Source organism: Coloeus monedula (assembly GCF_965178545.1).
Source record: "Coloeus monedula genome assembly, chromosome: 1".
Classification (NCBI taxonomy): domain Eukaryota; kingdom Metazoa; phylum Chordata; class Aves; order Passeriformes; family Corvidae; genus Coloeus; species Coloeus monedula.
In genome coordinates, this window is record NC_138781.1 from 93611895 (window position 1) to 93627885 (window position 15991).

The 15991-nt window shown below is 40.2% G+C and overlaps 1 protein-coding gene across 1 annotated transcript; it reads right to left on the reverse strand.

Moving 5' to 3' along the window:
- Positions 1-4146: 4146 nt before the first annotated feature.
- Positions 4147-15402, reverse strand: ZNF830 (zinc finger protein 830). Its single transcript, XM_082280160.1, has 10 exons — positions 15271-15402; positions 15068-15167; positions 13944-14064; positions 13354-13387; positions 11937-12148; positions 11500-11590; positions 10808-10871; positions 7780-7860; positions 6349-6425; positions 4147-4605 (listed from the first exon to the last, which is right to left on the reverse strand). Exons 1-10 carry the CDS (start codon positions 15390-15392, stop codon positions 4422-4424), a joined length of 1086 nt encoding a protein of 361 aa, XP_082136286.1. The 5' UTR covers positions 15393-15402; the 3' UTR covers positions 4147-4421.
- Between the last annotated feature and the right edge of the window lie 589 nt (positions 15403-15991).

The window sequence follows — 15991 nt, forward strand, 5'->3', positions numbered from 1 at the left end:
GGTCGTGATTATCTAAAGGAAAGTCACAATGCTCACTGATCCAGTGGTTCGACAGTGGCACAGCTTCTGCAGGGAAGACTGTCACTGTCAGGCTGCTCAACTGGGTGACACAAAGTGTGTGTTCAAAGGACAGTGTCCAAAGGAGGGATTTGAACAGAGATCTCTTCTATCCTCTGTATTTGCTGCAGCCACCAATGCTGCAAGGCTTTGGTGCCTCCACTGTATTTCTGGAAGAAAGACCTGGTTTAATGTCTACACAAAGGAACCGTTTGTTTTCTCAGCTCTCAGGCCAGGATGATTCTAACTGAACTGATGAACAGAAGATCAAATGAAGGCAGATACTGAAAAACTGCTTCACATTTCAAATTTCCATCTCTTGGCCAGAGCAACACTCCAGGGATGTAAGTACACACTGCCCTTCTTGGCACGAAAGTGTACTTATTTTCCTTGGTTCCAGGAAGGAATGCAGTAATGCTGATAAAATCAGTTTCTGCATCAATGCCTGTGTCCTGTCACCCTACAGACTGGCACGTGTCTTAACACAGTAACTGAAACTAAAGAGTCAAGAACTCTTATTTGATGGTACCAAACAAAAGGGAATTTCTGTATTACATACTCACACTGTGGTTTCTAATGACAGCTACAACAGCATTCATGCAGGCTGAATGTCTTAATTTTCTAGGGCAACCTTTATGGATTATAAGAAAAAAATATTTTTAAGTGCTGAAAATACTTTAGTAATATGGCTTTTCTCATTTCTAGCTCAGTGTTTTTAAGATGATAAAATGCAGAGAATCTAATTATAGATTAGGCATGGCATGTAATAAGAAAAATTTGTCTCTCCTCAAATTGAATTTATTGGCAGGGGGCCTGGCCAAAGCTAATGTTAATGTTCTTTTTAGGCAGTATTTGCAATGTGAAGCAAATTTTAACGTTAAATACTGTGGTAAAGGAAAAACAATCATGTTAGCAAATGAGAACATTGTTTGGTTTGTTATTTGGATCTGTTGGTTTTGTACAGTCACTTTTGGGGTGCTCTGTACCAAATACAGACCTTGTTCCACATCTAAGGCATGAGAGCAGCAGCTTACTTCTTCAAGGGCAGGAGAGAAGTTAGCACAGCAATTACCATTTGTGACTGCCAGCCTTGCCAGAGGAGAGCTACCAGCAGCTGTAGCTGTGCTGAGCTGCTCCCTGCAGAGCTGCTCCCTGGAACTCTTATTTCAAACACGCAACACACACTCTGCCCCTGGAAGTCACTTACCAGCTCCAAAACCACCGAGCTGGGGAATCTCAACTACTGTTTGGTGGCATGAAATTCCACAGTTCTTAAGTTTGGACGGCACTTTCCATTACTATATCAGTAAATAAGGGTTACAAATGTCTTCCTCCCTAACTCCGATACTTCAGTCTTCTGCAAGTCCTGGAGATCAGAGAATTAAAAGAGTCTTCCTAATGCCAATTAAAATTTCATTTTTAATAGTGGCTATTGATGGAGCTAGTTATTAGGATTATTTTCATCTTTATGTTAAAAAATAGAATCCAACAAAGTTAAGAAGTGAGAAAAATTAAGGAAGTACATATTTTTGAAAACAATCATTTCCGCTGGTTAATAACCTAGCTGAATAGCTCATCAGAAGTACATAAAATTGTTTTCTAAAACTGAAAACATACTTAAGATTACAAACTAATTATCCATGTGTTTTTCTAAGATACAGGAGATTACTTACCTTGATAAATTAGCTTGACTACTGAGTGAGGTTAGGATATTTCCCTCTTCTCCCCTATAGCCATGCTACTTTCACTGCTAAAAAGCAGGATGATTTCTTGCCCTCTTGACACAATAGCACAGGCACATCAGTGGTCACAAGGGACAAAGTCACTCCCATCATCTTCACAAAGCTCTCTAAAAGCTTTGTTTCAAATGCTGAAGAAAGGTACAGTTGTATGCAGTAAGCTGTGAAAAACTTGGATGCAACACTGTTTGGAGATCTGTGAGATTCCTCCAAGGAAAAGAGCACCAACTCCTAAACAAGACACAACCAAGAAGGACGGATGCTGTCACTTCCCCAGCAATGCACACACCCACTGGCTGGTCCATCTTTACCCTTCCAGCAAGTTATGCAAGGATAATGAGTAGAATGATGAGTGATCTGGTGTTTATTCCTGCCATCTATTCCTAACAACAACGGGCTGCACTGGTTTGGATTTGAATGTTCAAGCTCCCTGCACTGTAACTAAACTCACTGCCTTCAGGTTCTTACCACAAGATACCTCTAAAGATGAAGGCAACTGGACTAAAACAGCTAAACTGCTTTAATGCTCAGTTAATTTCCTACTCATCCACAGCTGAAACCATGATTTGCAGATTTATGTACAAGATGAAAGTAGAATTCCAGAAAAATGTACAAAATGGAAGTGTAATTTATAGACTCAGAGATTAGCATTTCTATACTGTCAAAACATGTATGTCCATGATGCTCAGTGTAACCTGACATTAATCACATCTGTTTCTCTGATATTAAGCCAGATGCAGAGTGGTTCTGAAGTTCAGTGTGCTTTGGTGAGTGGGGTCAGTGGAAAGCAAAGATAGAACAATTACAAACTTAGCTTAGCTCTTTTCAGGGGGAAACTGGGGGAGTGTCTTTTGGTTTGTTTGGAAGAAGACTGTCCTGTTAATACTGCACCACCCTCTCAGCTGGAAGTTCTCTTTCCAGGGGTAAATGGATGTAGAGATCTCTCACTGCAGCATGACAGGCACTTTAGACATTGATATTCGAATGTTTTATGCCATACAAAGAAATTTTATTTTAGTTTTGGTCCAACTAAATTTTCTCCAACTTGTCCAAGCATTCATTATTTATTTCAATATTCTCTGAACGCTTACTCTGTATTTCAGTACATATCTGAATGTTGCTGTCTCAATGACAGTCCTAATTCATGTAAGACTGCAGTGTCACATCAAACATTTTAGCAGCAACAGCTACTTACACTTACTGTTACTAAATCAGCCCAAACCCAACAGCTGTAAGCCAGCACATGTGAGCAGGCACGTGCGGATGCCATAACCCACTAAGGACCATTGCTTGAATTTTGACAGCTTTATAAACAGGAAGAGCTGAACCCAAGGATCATGGAAATTGGGAGTGATAAAAAAGCATCTCACTATAAGGAAAGGGCTTCTGCCGTATCAAATCTTTCCTGCAAAACAAGCAAATCAAACATCTAAGTTTAATCTTTATTGCTTGGTTAATAACCATCTCTGAGGCAAGTAACTGGAATGCTTTCATAAGAGCAAAGCTTGTTTTCTTCCTTTAAAATCTCACTAATTTTAAATCTAGAATCTTAAAAAAGATTAACCTGTTCTTCACAACTTTCCTTTTTCATAGCAGTCAAGCCACACACATCTCTCCTGTTTTTAAAAAGTCCTCAACAAATTTGAAATATTTGAAGATTTGCGAAAGTAAAAAAAATAAAAAATAGACACTTACCAAAGGCAGTTCTGCTTTCCATGTCCCAGTCTTGTCAAGTTTGTTGGTTCTTGGTTTTAACTTAATCTGTGTTTATCAGAACAGAATCAATTTTAGATGTTTTCTGTGCCTAAGATAGTATTTTAAGAAAATTTGCAGTATTTGCAGCTCTTATTTTACCTCCTCAGTTTCCAGTGCAGTACCTTCCACTCAGGCATTTTGTCACCTTTTCATTTAGTGATGCAGGTGTGTAACCACTGTGTTCTCATCCCTCTGGTTCAAGAAATGTGAGGTATGCTACTGCATTAAGCATGTATGGTGTGACGGCTGCACTAAGCAAAACAGGAGACTATAAAGAAAAATATTCAGCAGTGCTATGGCACATCAGAGGATATATACAATGTGGAGAAGCTGTAGCCCAGCATTTCTGAGCTTAGTCCTTATATACACAGAGAAACTGTAACAGACCCTGAAAAAAAATGTACATATTTTATTGGGAGCTGGGGCAATGGACAGAAGGGCACTTAAAAATTTTAAGAAAACATAAATGCATAATATTTTCCTTTCCCTAAACCCCCAGTCTGGGAAAACTTTGTAGACTATGCAAGTCCTTTACTTCTACAGACAATAAAGCCAAGTCTCAAAATTACCAAACTGAGCTAATGCTTCCAAAAGCTTAGAGATTCTTTACAGATTTATTAATCCCATTAAAATACTTCTGGTAGGAAACCAATCATTTTAATAGGAAAGGTGGGCTCAGTATTGTAAAATATTTGCAATATACAGTTTTTACAACAAGTAATACACCACTGTAGATCTACAATTTTTTTTTAATAAGCTTAGCTCTTTAACTCATGATCCTCTTTAAATAAATACTTAACAAAAGAATCTCCGTTCTAACAATGGAAGTAACACCACAGATAAAAGTGTATTGACCAGGTTGCAGAAATGCTACAACAAAGCCCCTTTCACCCGCCAGTCTTGTGACAGCAAATCCTGCAGTTCTTCTTCATCTTCACTACCAACATCCTCCTCCTCTTTCTCTTGTGCTGCTCTTAATCTCATGGCTTCCTTTAACTTCTCCTTCATCTCATCCTGGCGGTTCCGCAAAAGCTCGACACGGCGGTAGCATTCGCTGTTGGAAAGTGAAACACCTATTAACACTTTGGGCCTGTCCACATTGATTTGGTCATCTCCAGTGCTGGATTTTGCTTCTCCAGCTTTGGATAAAGAAGCTTTACAGCTTCCCATCAATTAAAAAGAAATAAGCTTTGAAGATGCTAGTGCACCTTCTCTGTGTTAATAGAGTGGAAACAGACTGAGGAGAGGAGAGGAGAGGTGTGGTCAATTCTCCAGCAATGAGAAATCCAGATATTTAACAACTGCAATACAGTCACAAAACATTTTTTAAAAAGCACAGAACCAATATCCACTTCCACACAAGAAACACCATTCTTTCATCCATTTATGGATGGTTTTCATGAGAGAAAGGTGTGACGTCAGTTACCAATTTTGATAACTTAGTGGTGGCATCTCTGAAAAAAGCAGCACAAAGTCTTCAGATTCTTTATCTGCTTCCTCTGTGCTATAACAGAACATTTTAAGTAAACACAATCCAAAGTTTCAGGTTTCCATTTACTTAAAAAGTTCAGTCCTTGAATTGTGTTTTATAACTATTCTAGCCATTTTAAACAAGGGTATTTTGTTGAAAATGCCAAGTAGTACCAGCCTGATTTAAATTTATCTTTGCTCCTTTCATTCTTATTTGCTCAGAAGAGTCGACATGGAGGAATTACTATCTGGATCCTCTTTCCCCTTGTCTATCACCAATATGACTCTTACAGGCAGTCATAGCTGAAGATTTGAAGGCCAAAGAATTTATTTAAGTTTCAACTTAATTTGAAATAGCCTGCATTTAAATACACTCAGAAGACTAAAGTTACAAAAAGTCTTTAAAAATCTATTTGGAACTCTTATTTTGGGGAAAAATAATTACAGTGACAAATTTTAAATACTCTATGAATTTCTGGTATTTGGTTCTATGTACTATAGCAGCCTTAGCTAGTGAGAAAAATGAATTCTCAGAGAGAGGCAGGTTTAGCTCAAGCCCTCTCCAGAATGACATGAACATTGTTAAAAGACATTCCTGTAATACCACAGTTCAGTTTGAACCCAGTGCTGTTGTTACCATACACTGATTATGTGTAGCAGGTAAACCTGCCCAGATGGTTTAAGCGTAATTTCTAGTGTCTTCTTTTTGTTGCATCTCTTTCTTTTCAGTACCATTGCCATTATCACTGTTAATATCAGTTAGGGTTGAGCTACACGATAATGGTAACAAACTGTTCCACTGAGCTGGTTTTTAGGTTACTTGAGTTTAAACCAGTGCCTATCCAACCACCACACCCACCGTTTTAGCAAAACAAAACCAACCACTTCATGTAATGAAGTGCATCATTCCACAAAACCTTGAAGTAAACTTCCACTAGAATTAAAGAGGGTTTGCCACAGGATGTTTTCAGTACAGGAGATGTTTCTTAAAAATGTTCACATAAATTATACATCAGTTGAAATTCACAGGGAAATACTAATTAAGACATTTGACAGGGGAGGAGGGACAGTTTGTTCCAAGAATTTGCCTTGTGTAGTTTCAATGATTCTAGTGCGTTCTCTCTTTGGAGAAAGTTACCTAACTTTGTACCAAAATTCATGTCTTTATTAGGTATCATTCTGCAATTTGAGGGAGTCTGTCCTTCAGATACTCAGGTGATTACTGAAAGGTAGTATCGCAGATTAAAAGCGTTTTTATCACTCTAGTCAAAGAGCAATCCATTGCTGCTGGAGAACAGAGAATTTGAGGAAAAATTGATCTACTTACATCTGCTCATCAATTTCTCCAATCTGGCGATCTAGTCGTCCCTCCTCATCATCTTCTGCCACTATTGCTTCTGAAATCTAAACCAGAAAAGCGCTGAGAAAATTCACCTTCATCCTGAATTCCACTTCTGCTCCTTTACAATGTCTGTGTCCTCCCTTGCTCCCCTCCTACCTCAAGTTAGTGTCAATCTCCTCTATGTATATTCCCATCTTCACAAGGGCAAATACACACATAAAAAAAAAGGTCTGGTTTAATTTGAAATGGAAATGCTTTTTCTTAAAATCAAAAGTAGTTTGGCTGCTTTGGGGTTATCTTTGGAAATTTTCAATACACTGTGATTTGAAACTGAGCATAAACAAACTACACACACCCATAGTCTGAGGTTGAAACAGGAGCTCCATCCCAGTGCTTGGGACTTAAATACACACACTTATTGAACATACTGTGTAAATATTCCCGCTAGATCCCGAAGTGTTTCTAACCTGTTATTTTTTTCAGCATATACTTTCTCAAATCTGAATGTCTGGGAGATGCTATGCAATCAATGGTCCACGCATAACTGAGAAGATTCCTCCTAAGCTGAAGAATTATCTGAATGGCTTATGCTAGCAAAATGTATCCACCACCGCTTTTGTATGAACATTCGCTCTGTTTATAGTGCTGACTGCTTCAAAATGAGCAATGATACATTTTTCTGCACCACTTTTCTCAGCAGTTGACATATGAGTAACTATTTACAATTAAAATAATTTAAAAGATAGCAAATACTCCAGGGGAAGACTGAGAACACCAGGTATCTGTAGTACAGTTTTATATTGTACAAAAGGGCAGATAAACACCTGCTGCAGGAAGACTTTCCATGCAGTGGTAAACAGTGAAAAATGGAAGTACAGAAAAACTGCGGCCAGTTTACGTGTCTCACACACAAACTCTTTTGTCACTTTCCCAGATTCTGGAGTTCCTTTCCAGTACATTTAAACCAAACATGAAACCCAGGCTACCTACACTTTATAGATACTTTTTTAAAGAGACAGACAAATGGGTAGTGTTTTGTTCTGTGTTTTTCAAAGTTAAAATACGAATATATCTCTAGATCTAAAGAAGAGCCCACAATTGTGTCCTGATCTGGACAGGACACTGATCTGAGGTATAGACTAGCTAAATAGTATTTAAATTAAATACACTGTAACAAATGTAACTAGATGCATACAATGACTGGCTCTTGATCAAAAGTTTTTCAACGTAATTTCCTTTAAGTGGAAAATACAAGGAACCCTTTGCTCATTTATAAAGTGCATTTAACCACACACTGCATTGAAACAAACAGCTGACAAATGCAGATGTCAGCCATTCTGCAGAGCTGCATGAAACTGTTGTTTTCCTTATTGTGTATAGTATTTAGAATCAATAAATATAGATTCCATTACTTACTGTGTTGACCTGTCGCATTGCCTTTTGAAATTCATCCCATTCTTTGTCCATCTGATCCTTTGGAGCATCAACTTTTCTCACCTAAGGAACATGAAAATTTATTAACAATTTTAAGTCTAATGACTCTTTGGGGCACTGTAAAAAAACCAGGAGAAATAGGAAAAATTATGCCATGTTATCAGAAAAGTCTGGTTGATGTACTTCAGTTTAAGTAATGGATATGAGTGAGAGAGTGCAGCTGCACAATGGTTTCGGAGGAAAAATCTGACTCGACTCCTGGATTAAAACATCTGTGACTGCAGCATTAAAGAATAATTGACTAAGAATGGCTGGTGTGGAATGTCTGGAGTAACAAAAGTGAGTTTGATGGTCTGTCATTTCACTGTGTCAGGTGATAACTATTACATTCTTCTGTAAGCTGCCTGTACAATTGCATACAGTAGCCATTTCACAAGCCAAAAAGCAGTCAATTGTTTGCCTTTGGCATAATGTAAAGTATCAAACTTTGCAGTCACTAGTCTGCTGGTGTTAGGTAGCCTGACTGTATTTCAAATCTAGTCTAATTTTGTTGGCTAACAGAAGAGACTGTACAGCTACAAACCAATTTTAACATGCAAAGCTTTTTATTCTGTGGTAGATGGCATTAAGTACGAAGACATGAAGTCTGAAAAAGTAGTAGTGGTAAGAATGTGTTTTAAGATCTACAGCCAAGGTAATCAATGCCAGATTGTGCTTTTAATGCAAATAAATAAACAAGGTAGTCTACCTATGTAATTGAAACTTCCACAATTCAAGTCTGGAAGATGTGGCATATAATGTATTTTAGATGACAGATTATGCCTGACTCAGGACTGGGTAGAAATTCTATAGCTAGGAGAACTAAACAGTTTGAACATAATTATTCATGACACCATCTTTTTGCATTAGTTTTATTTTTCCTTTATTCATTCTGCTCTTTTGGTGACACATCAGTCATCACCTTAGTAAAGACAACAGTTTGGTGCATTTTGTTCCTGAGTGATAACACAAAATCAAGTAGTATGAATTAAGTTTATAGAATAAATTAGAAGCTTAGAAGTAATAGTCATCATTTCATTTTTCTGTTATTATTTCTATCATATGTGTATGTACTGTTATTATGCATTGTGGTTGTCTTTTGTAATTCATAATTATTTGTATTTCTTACAATAAATTTAAACACTAAAGTTACTATTTTTTCTTGAAATATTTATCTAATCCAGAATTTATATGCTTTACAAATACCTGATGCAAATAACAAACATTTTTCACACCCACGATCTCCCTTTCAAATGCCCAGTTAATTCTTAAAATAATGATTTTGTGTATGATTCCAACACTGAACCACTGCAGCCACCTCAGTGTAAGTGATGTCACAAACATTTTCCTTCTCTGAGTATCAGTTACACTCAGAAAATGCTGATTAAAAGGAAGAGCCTCTGCAAGCAACTCAAGGAAGAGCTGACTGGAACAAGTAACCACTTGTAAATTTACCAGTGGAGGCCATAATCAGAATAAAGGTCACTAACCAGTGTCCTCACAGATATAAGCAGATTCTCCTGTGCCTGCCAGGCATCCCACTTTATACAAGCTTCCCAATTCATGATGAAATTAAGTATTTGAAAAATTTAATACTTCAATTAGTCAGACACAAAACAAAACAAAAACAAAAGACAAAAAAAAACCCAAACAGCCAAAGCATGGCTTTTAAAGCTACATATTTCAGTATTTCAATAATATTCAGTATTCAAAACTATTCACATATGGCAACATGTGGGCATGAGTGGTGCCAAAAGAAGCTTGCCAGAGCAAATAAAACACCTAAGCTTGTCAGCTGGGCCAGTGGGACTAACTGAACATAAAGAAGAATTATTTGAAAGGTCTCCAAATTAGATGTCATGGCTTGGCCTCACAATGCAATTTAAATACAGCAGCAGCCTTCCACAGTGTGAACAAGGAAATACACTCAAGGAAAATAAAAAAGACTTAAGCCTGCAACACTATATTTCACTAACGAACGCAAGAGAGCCATCAATTCTGTGGCAAATTTTACAAAACAAAACAAGATTTGTGTTTCAAGTATCAGTATTTATTTTGGTCATCACTTGGCACTGTGCAAGTTGAAGGAAATATGAATGTTTTTGATCACAATTTCAAGATTTTTAGTTGTGGGGTGTTTTTTGAGAAACAAGTTGAATACTCATGTATCTGAGCATCAAAAAACCCCAAAGTGGCAAGAGGGCTGAAGACCAAGTTCACTCTTGTGGTGTAACTACAGATGACAGTGTCTGCCATCATAGAGCTATTTTCATTCCAACAGGATGCACCCTATCAGTCACACAGTAACTCAACACTTTTCAGGAGGATCTCACAAAGGATATGATAGAACTGTTACCTTATCCCCAATTCCAAAGCAAAACTGAACATACAAATTAGCTGAAATGCTTTTCCTGGGACGACTCAGAGAAATAAAGGTAGACTGCCCAAATCTCAGTTCAGCATTCCAACCAACAAATAACATTTCTTTAAGAGCCACAGAGGAACCACAATCAAAAATACCTTCCAAGAGATGGTTTTAACAAGCTCTTCCTGCCCAACTCCATCCCTTTTCACATTTTCTAATTCATACACAATGAATGTTCAAAGCTGCACCAGGGGAGGTTCAAACTGGACAGTAGGAAGCATTTCTTTACCAAGAGGGTGGGTAAACACTGAACAGGCTTCCTGGAGAGGTGGTCAATGCCCCAAGCCTGTCAGTGTTCAAAAGGCATTTGGACAATGCCCTTAATAACAAGCTTGAACCTCTGTTCAGCCCTGAAGTTTTCAGGCAGTTGGACTAGATGATTATCATAGGTCACTTCCAATTGAAATAGTCTATTGTAGTCTAAATAGTTCAGACATTTTGTTATATTCCAGTATGACTGATTACCTGGAAAAGCATCCTTACTACTCAAACTCATTACAACTGTCAGAAATAAATCCAGTAGCATGAAAAGAGTAGATCACTTACTTTTGCATCCACTTCAGGATCATCAAAGAAACCCTCTGGCAAAGCTTCAGCAGTGTTTTCTTTCCTGAAATATTTGACTAATATTAGCCAAACTCTGCTTTACTGCAGAGTTAAAAATAGCCAATAATGAAATTCACAGTCATTTATGTAAGTATGTAGAAACACAGCAAGTTTTTTAAGCCCTCAGTTTTATCTACAACCATCAAAACTTCGTCTTTCAGCCTGGTCTTTCCTCACTTTGAAGGAGCTGCACAGAAAGGTTTAAATCTCACTGTTAAAACAAGAGCTGTTCCAGTGTGCTGAACACCCAAACATTGTAACAGCACAGCTGCTACTCCTGAAAGACTAAACCACTGTAAACGAGTGCTCAAGTGAGCTGAACCCTTACTACAGAACAAGCAGTTTTCTTTAAAGAGTGGGAAGCAGTGGTTGATATTAAGCTCCCACAGTACCCTGTGTTAAAATTTGCAGAGATGTCTGACAGACTCTGTATGACATTGCTCCATCTCTTCTGTCCCTACGGTGCAGGATTCCTGTCTGAAATAATGCCTGAGGCTGACATATACACAAACTATTCTGAATGCAACTTAACAATAAGTTAAGATCTCTAAGTGATCACAGTCTCTATTTCCTGGAAGATAAATGTTTGTTTACAATTCCTAAGATTATCAATATTTGATTTGAGTGCTTACCTTTCGACTACTTTCTCTTGTATCTCTGCTTTCTGTATGGATCCTGAATGGGAAACTATAGGAGCAGCTGGAGTTTTGGTGTCAAAAAAGTCTATAGGAAAGGACAGAAGTCTATGACAAAAAGAACAGCTGTTGAGGCATTTTCTAAAATTCCTACTAAACAGGAATTTCAGTTAGTACCTTACTGAATCAAGGGAAGAACAGCCAGACATTACTTCCCTTGACAACCTCAAACAATTAGAACATAAAATCAATAAGTACACTGAGAAACCACCACATAAGAACAGGAGATTCTTTGCTAGTTTTTCTCTACTTCCAGTATTACACACCCTCACCTAATTACCAACGGCAGTAATTAGAAAAACAAAATAAAAACCTTTCATTATCAGTTAAATCATGGGTTCTCCTTACTGAATCACTATTTCAGTCAGCATTACCTGCAGGCAGAGAATTGGCTATTACGTCTTGAGCTGGAGGTGGAATTTCACTCTTATGGACAACAGAAGATTTTCTGGACTGTTCTTGTTCCTCCTCTTCATCATCGTCGTCGTCGTCGTAATTCCCCGACAATAAACTGGGACCTGGGCCCTTGGAAAGCTGGACCTTGGCGCTGTCTTGCTCCGCTTCATCAAAAAAATCTGCTGGCAGCCTGGTGAAGAGCCCACAACACAACTGCCTGAAGCTTCACACCAGTGACTCCAGCCCAGCACCAGCAGCCCAGTCCCTCTGTGAGATACTGAGCACCACCCTGAACTGCACAGCTGCCAACACAGCCAGTGCCTGAAGGCAGCACACACTTGGGGCTCTCATTCTAAGTTCCCCAGAAATGCCCAGGTTAATTCTAAAAACACATTTTAGATCCATTTTTCTATTTGGGTAGTCACTATCAGGAACATTAATAAAAATAACCTGTAACAAATTGGAATGGTGGTTAAAGTAATTATTTTCCCACCTAGTAAGTGATTTGCTACTTATTTTGGGTACCTACTGCTGTCCAGGACTGCAATTTAGAACAGCCACACAGGCTCAGCAATGAGAAAACATAAATTTGCTGAGAATAGCTGCAACCTCTAAGCCAAACATTTTTCCATGTTATATTTTAAACTAATCATACCAACAAGTTCAAAAATGGACAAACCTCTCAAGTGTTAATTTTGTGCAGAAACTCAAATTCCTACAAGGAAACAGCACGTGGGACCTATGCAAGATAACAATTTATCCTGTGAAGTGTAGAGGAGACCCACAGGTAGAGGTCAGGTGTAGAGGTGTCACCTGACATCTGCCAACCCTGCAAAGATGTCTGAATACCATCAGAAATTTTTAGTGGCAGTTGAGATGCTTAACCCAACCCACTGAAGTCAAATACAGTCCTATATTTGTAAAAATTCAACTGCAGCATATGCACTTACATGAATTCTAAGTGACAAAAACCATCCTAATGAAGATCTGTCAATGACATTTGTTAGTAGTTTTTGTTAATAAATATCATTTAATTATACATTCAAAATGTGTCTTAATTTCAGACTGTCACCTCTTCTGTAGTATGGCAGCATTATTAGAGTACATGCTACAATCTAGTTATGTTCAAACTGTGTAATAGCACCACATGTCAATCCTTAGAAGTCTCTCAGTGACAGTAAAAGAATTCCTGGTTTCTCAGACTCTTAAGAGTTGATACAATTATCCAGGAAGATGCTGCCATGTTCAGGAATATACAACTCTGTTAGAAAACGGGATCTACTGACTCTCTGAACCTTTGCCCTTGTCTAGGAAGCAGAAACAAGGAAGAGCTGGGCAAGAATGCAGCTGTTGGTAGTTAGAAAAAATTTGTATGTAATAACAAGATCTACTTACCCAGACGAAGACGTGTGGGGCTTTTCATCTGTACCTGTACAACAGCCAAGAGTCACTTCTCAAAATCCACACTTTTTAAAGAAATATCCCTCTGACTTCTGTGACAGCACCAAGTTCCCAAATATATATATATATATATATTTAACATATTTCATATATTTACATGTCTGGTAGCACCAAGGGAAAAAAATTAACTGTCTTTCCTCTGGGAAGAACTTTGGTGCATTGTTTGAGGTAAACCAGTGAGTGGCTTGATCCCACTGAAAAGGAATAACATCACTCCTAGGCAAGTGCTCCTACTGCCTAATTTACAGTGCTTCTTGCTCTGTTTGGGCCAAGCCCACAGTTCCATGACCTAATTTAACCCAATAATCCAGAAGAAAACCAGGTAAACTTCTCAAAGAACAGTTTTCTCCTGACACAAAACTCACAAAGAAAGAGCAAGCAAACTTCTTCCCTTTTCAGCAGCAACGGGCTGACATTAACTCAACATCTGCCATATTCATGCTCACTTCCACAGGAACAAAACAAACCAAAAACATTCAAGATGTAAAATGGACGGATTCTGACAAGCGCTTCTCTCTCATTACCTTTTACTCTCTTTAGGTCTGTATTTTCTGTCTCAACTGTTTTTCTTTTGACAGGATGAGATGATGTGCCAGCAGCTGAGCCAGTGGCCGTCTGCTTTGTGCCTTTTAATTCTGCAACTCTCTGCAAAAAAATAAAAATTCAGGGCATGTTACTAGCAATAACTTGTGGTTTGCAGCTTAAAACACAGTGCTTTTACAACAGCTCATCAAAGTGAGCTAATACCTTTCTAGAACAAGATCACGGAAACAGACACCACAGGTACCAAAACAAAGACCAGTGCTTCTGTCAGCCTCTGGAATGATGTGACATGGAGGAAGAGGAACTGACACTCACACAAGGGAGGCTGTATCAGTAAGAAAGGAAAGACTAAGAGCTGTGACACTGACAGCAGTAAGGCTGTGGAGAAAAGAGCAGGAAGGCTGGATCCATTCTAAGGTCCTGGAATACTAAGTGTTTTAGAATTGAAACACGGCACTTTAACAGCATGAAAGATGTCACTGTGCCTTGCCACAGTCATCTAGTCTAAACACAGAACCCCCCCCGTTCCTTTGGTCTTTTCCTCAGTACTTCTGAAATTAAACATAATCTCTCAGTTTTTGCTAAGAAGCAGCAGCAGAACTTAAAAGGAAAAAAATTTAGGATTGCATCCAAGTTACAAACTCCCTGACTTGCTTTACAAGTTCTTAATCTTTACTGCTAAATTACAAAGACAAAGAAGTATATTTTCTTAATCCCGCATAAGCTGTCACTTGACAGCTCACAGGTCCCAGAGCAATCCCGGGGGGTTTCCAAGTCCGAGCTGCAGACAAGTGACAGCCAAAAGCTGTGGGCACTGCTCCACCCGAGGAGCGGACCCCTGAAAGACACGGGACTCCTTTTTAAGCGCTGGCTTTTCAATCCCCGCATAGGCTTTAAGAGCACAGAACGCAGACGGAACAGCCAGGCTTGTTCCCACACTGCTCCCTCCGCCGCTCCCATTACCGCACAGCGCCAGGAGCAGCGAACCCCAGCCCCCGTTCCGGCGGTGCGGCCTCTCCCCAATCCCCCGCTTTCCAAGTGCTGTCCCCGTGCTCCCGAACAACAAAGCCCGGCCGCGACCCGCACCCTCCGCACCGCCGCTCACCTCGCGGTGCTGCTTGCCCAGGACGTGGGTCTGCCACAGCAGCTCGCCCTTCACGGGCGCGTTGCACAAGGAGCAGCTCAGGTGCCCCAGGCTGTTGTACGTGTCGGCCGCGTTAAGGGAAGCACCGACCGGGGCGCGGACCCCCTCCCTCCCAGCCTCCCTCTCTCCCCGCCGAGCTCTAGGGAGCCCGGCGCCGAGGATATTTGGCGAAGGGCGAGTCGATGCGCTTCTTGCCCGCGTTCTGGCGCTGCTTCTCCCGCATGAGGCGGCGCAGCTCCTCCTGCCGCACTTGCTTCCGCCCCGCGCCCGCCCCGGCCGCCGCCATCTTGCCCCGGCGCGCAGGGGCGGGGCCGGCGCGCGCGGTGACGCGGCCGGGAGCGCGCCGGGAAAGGAGGGGCTGGAGGAGAGGTGGATCTGCCGCCGCCGCCGCCAGCGGGAAGTTTCTTAGCTAAGCCTTTGGAGCAGCACCAGAAACTCGGTAGACACATCAGCCCAGCTGTGGGACACGTCTCTGAACAAAGCGCCTGAAACCCCAGCTCTCACGCTAAACCACACAAATAAGTAAAAAATAAGAAACAGTACATCCCATACATCCACATGCAGAAACCACAGAATCATAGTGGGTCGGGTTGGAAGTGACCACAGTGGTCATCTGGTCCAACCTGCCTGCCCAAGCAGGGTCATCCTACAGCCCATGGCACAGGACTGTGTTCAGACGGTTCTTTAGTATCGCCAGTGAGGAAGAGCACACCCTCTCTGGACAACCTGTTCCCGCGCACTGTGTGCAACACAACTGTGTAAAGCGCTCTTAAGAAAACACACACCCCCCCCCACACACACACACACAAAACCAAACCATCAACCCAGCTTTTTTAAAGCTCTGTCTCGTTGCCAATTCAGGGAACGCTCGAGGCCCCAAATCAC

Bases quoted from the DNA above. Each gene is read 5' to 3' on its own strand.
- ZNF830 (XM_082280160.1), bottom strand. From the start codon at position 15,392: ATGGCGGCGGCCGGGGCGGGCGCGGGGCGGAAGCAAGTGCGGCAGGAG. The intron at 14,065-15,067 runs GTGAGCGGCGGT...ATTTTTTTGCAG, and splicing joins TGGGCAAGCAGCACCGCGAG to AGAGTTGCAGAATTAAAAGG. The intron at 11,591-11,936 runs GTAATGCTGACT...CCTTTCCTATAG, and splicing joins AGCCAATTCTCTGCCTGCAG to ACTTTTTTGACACCAAAACT.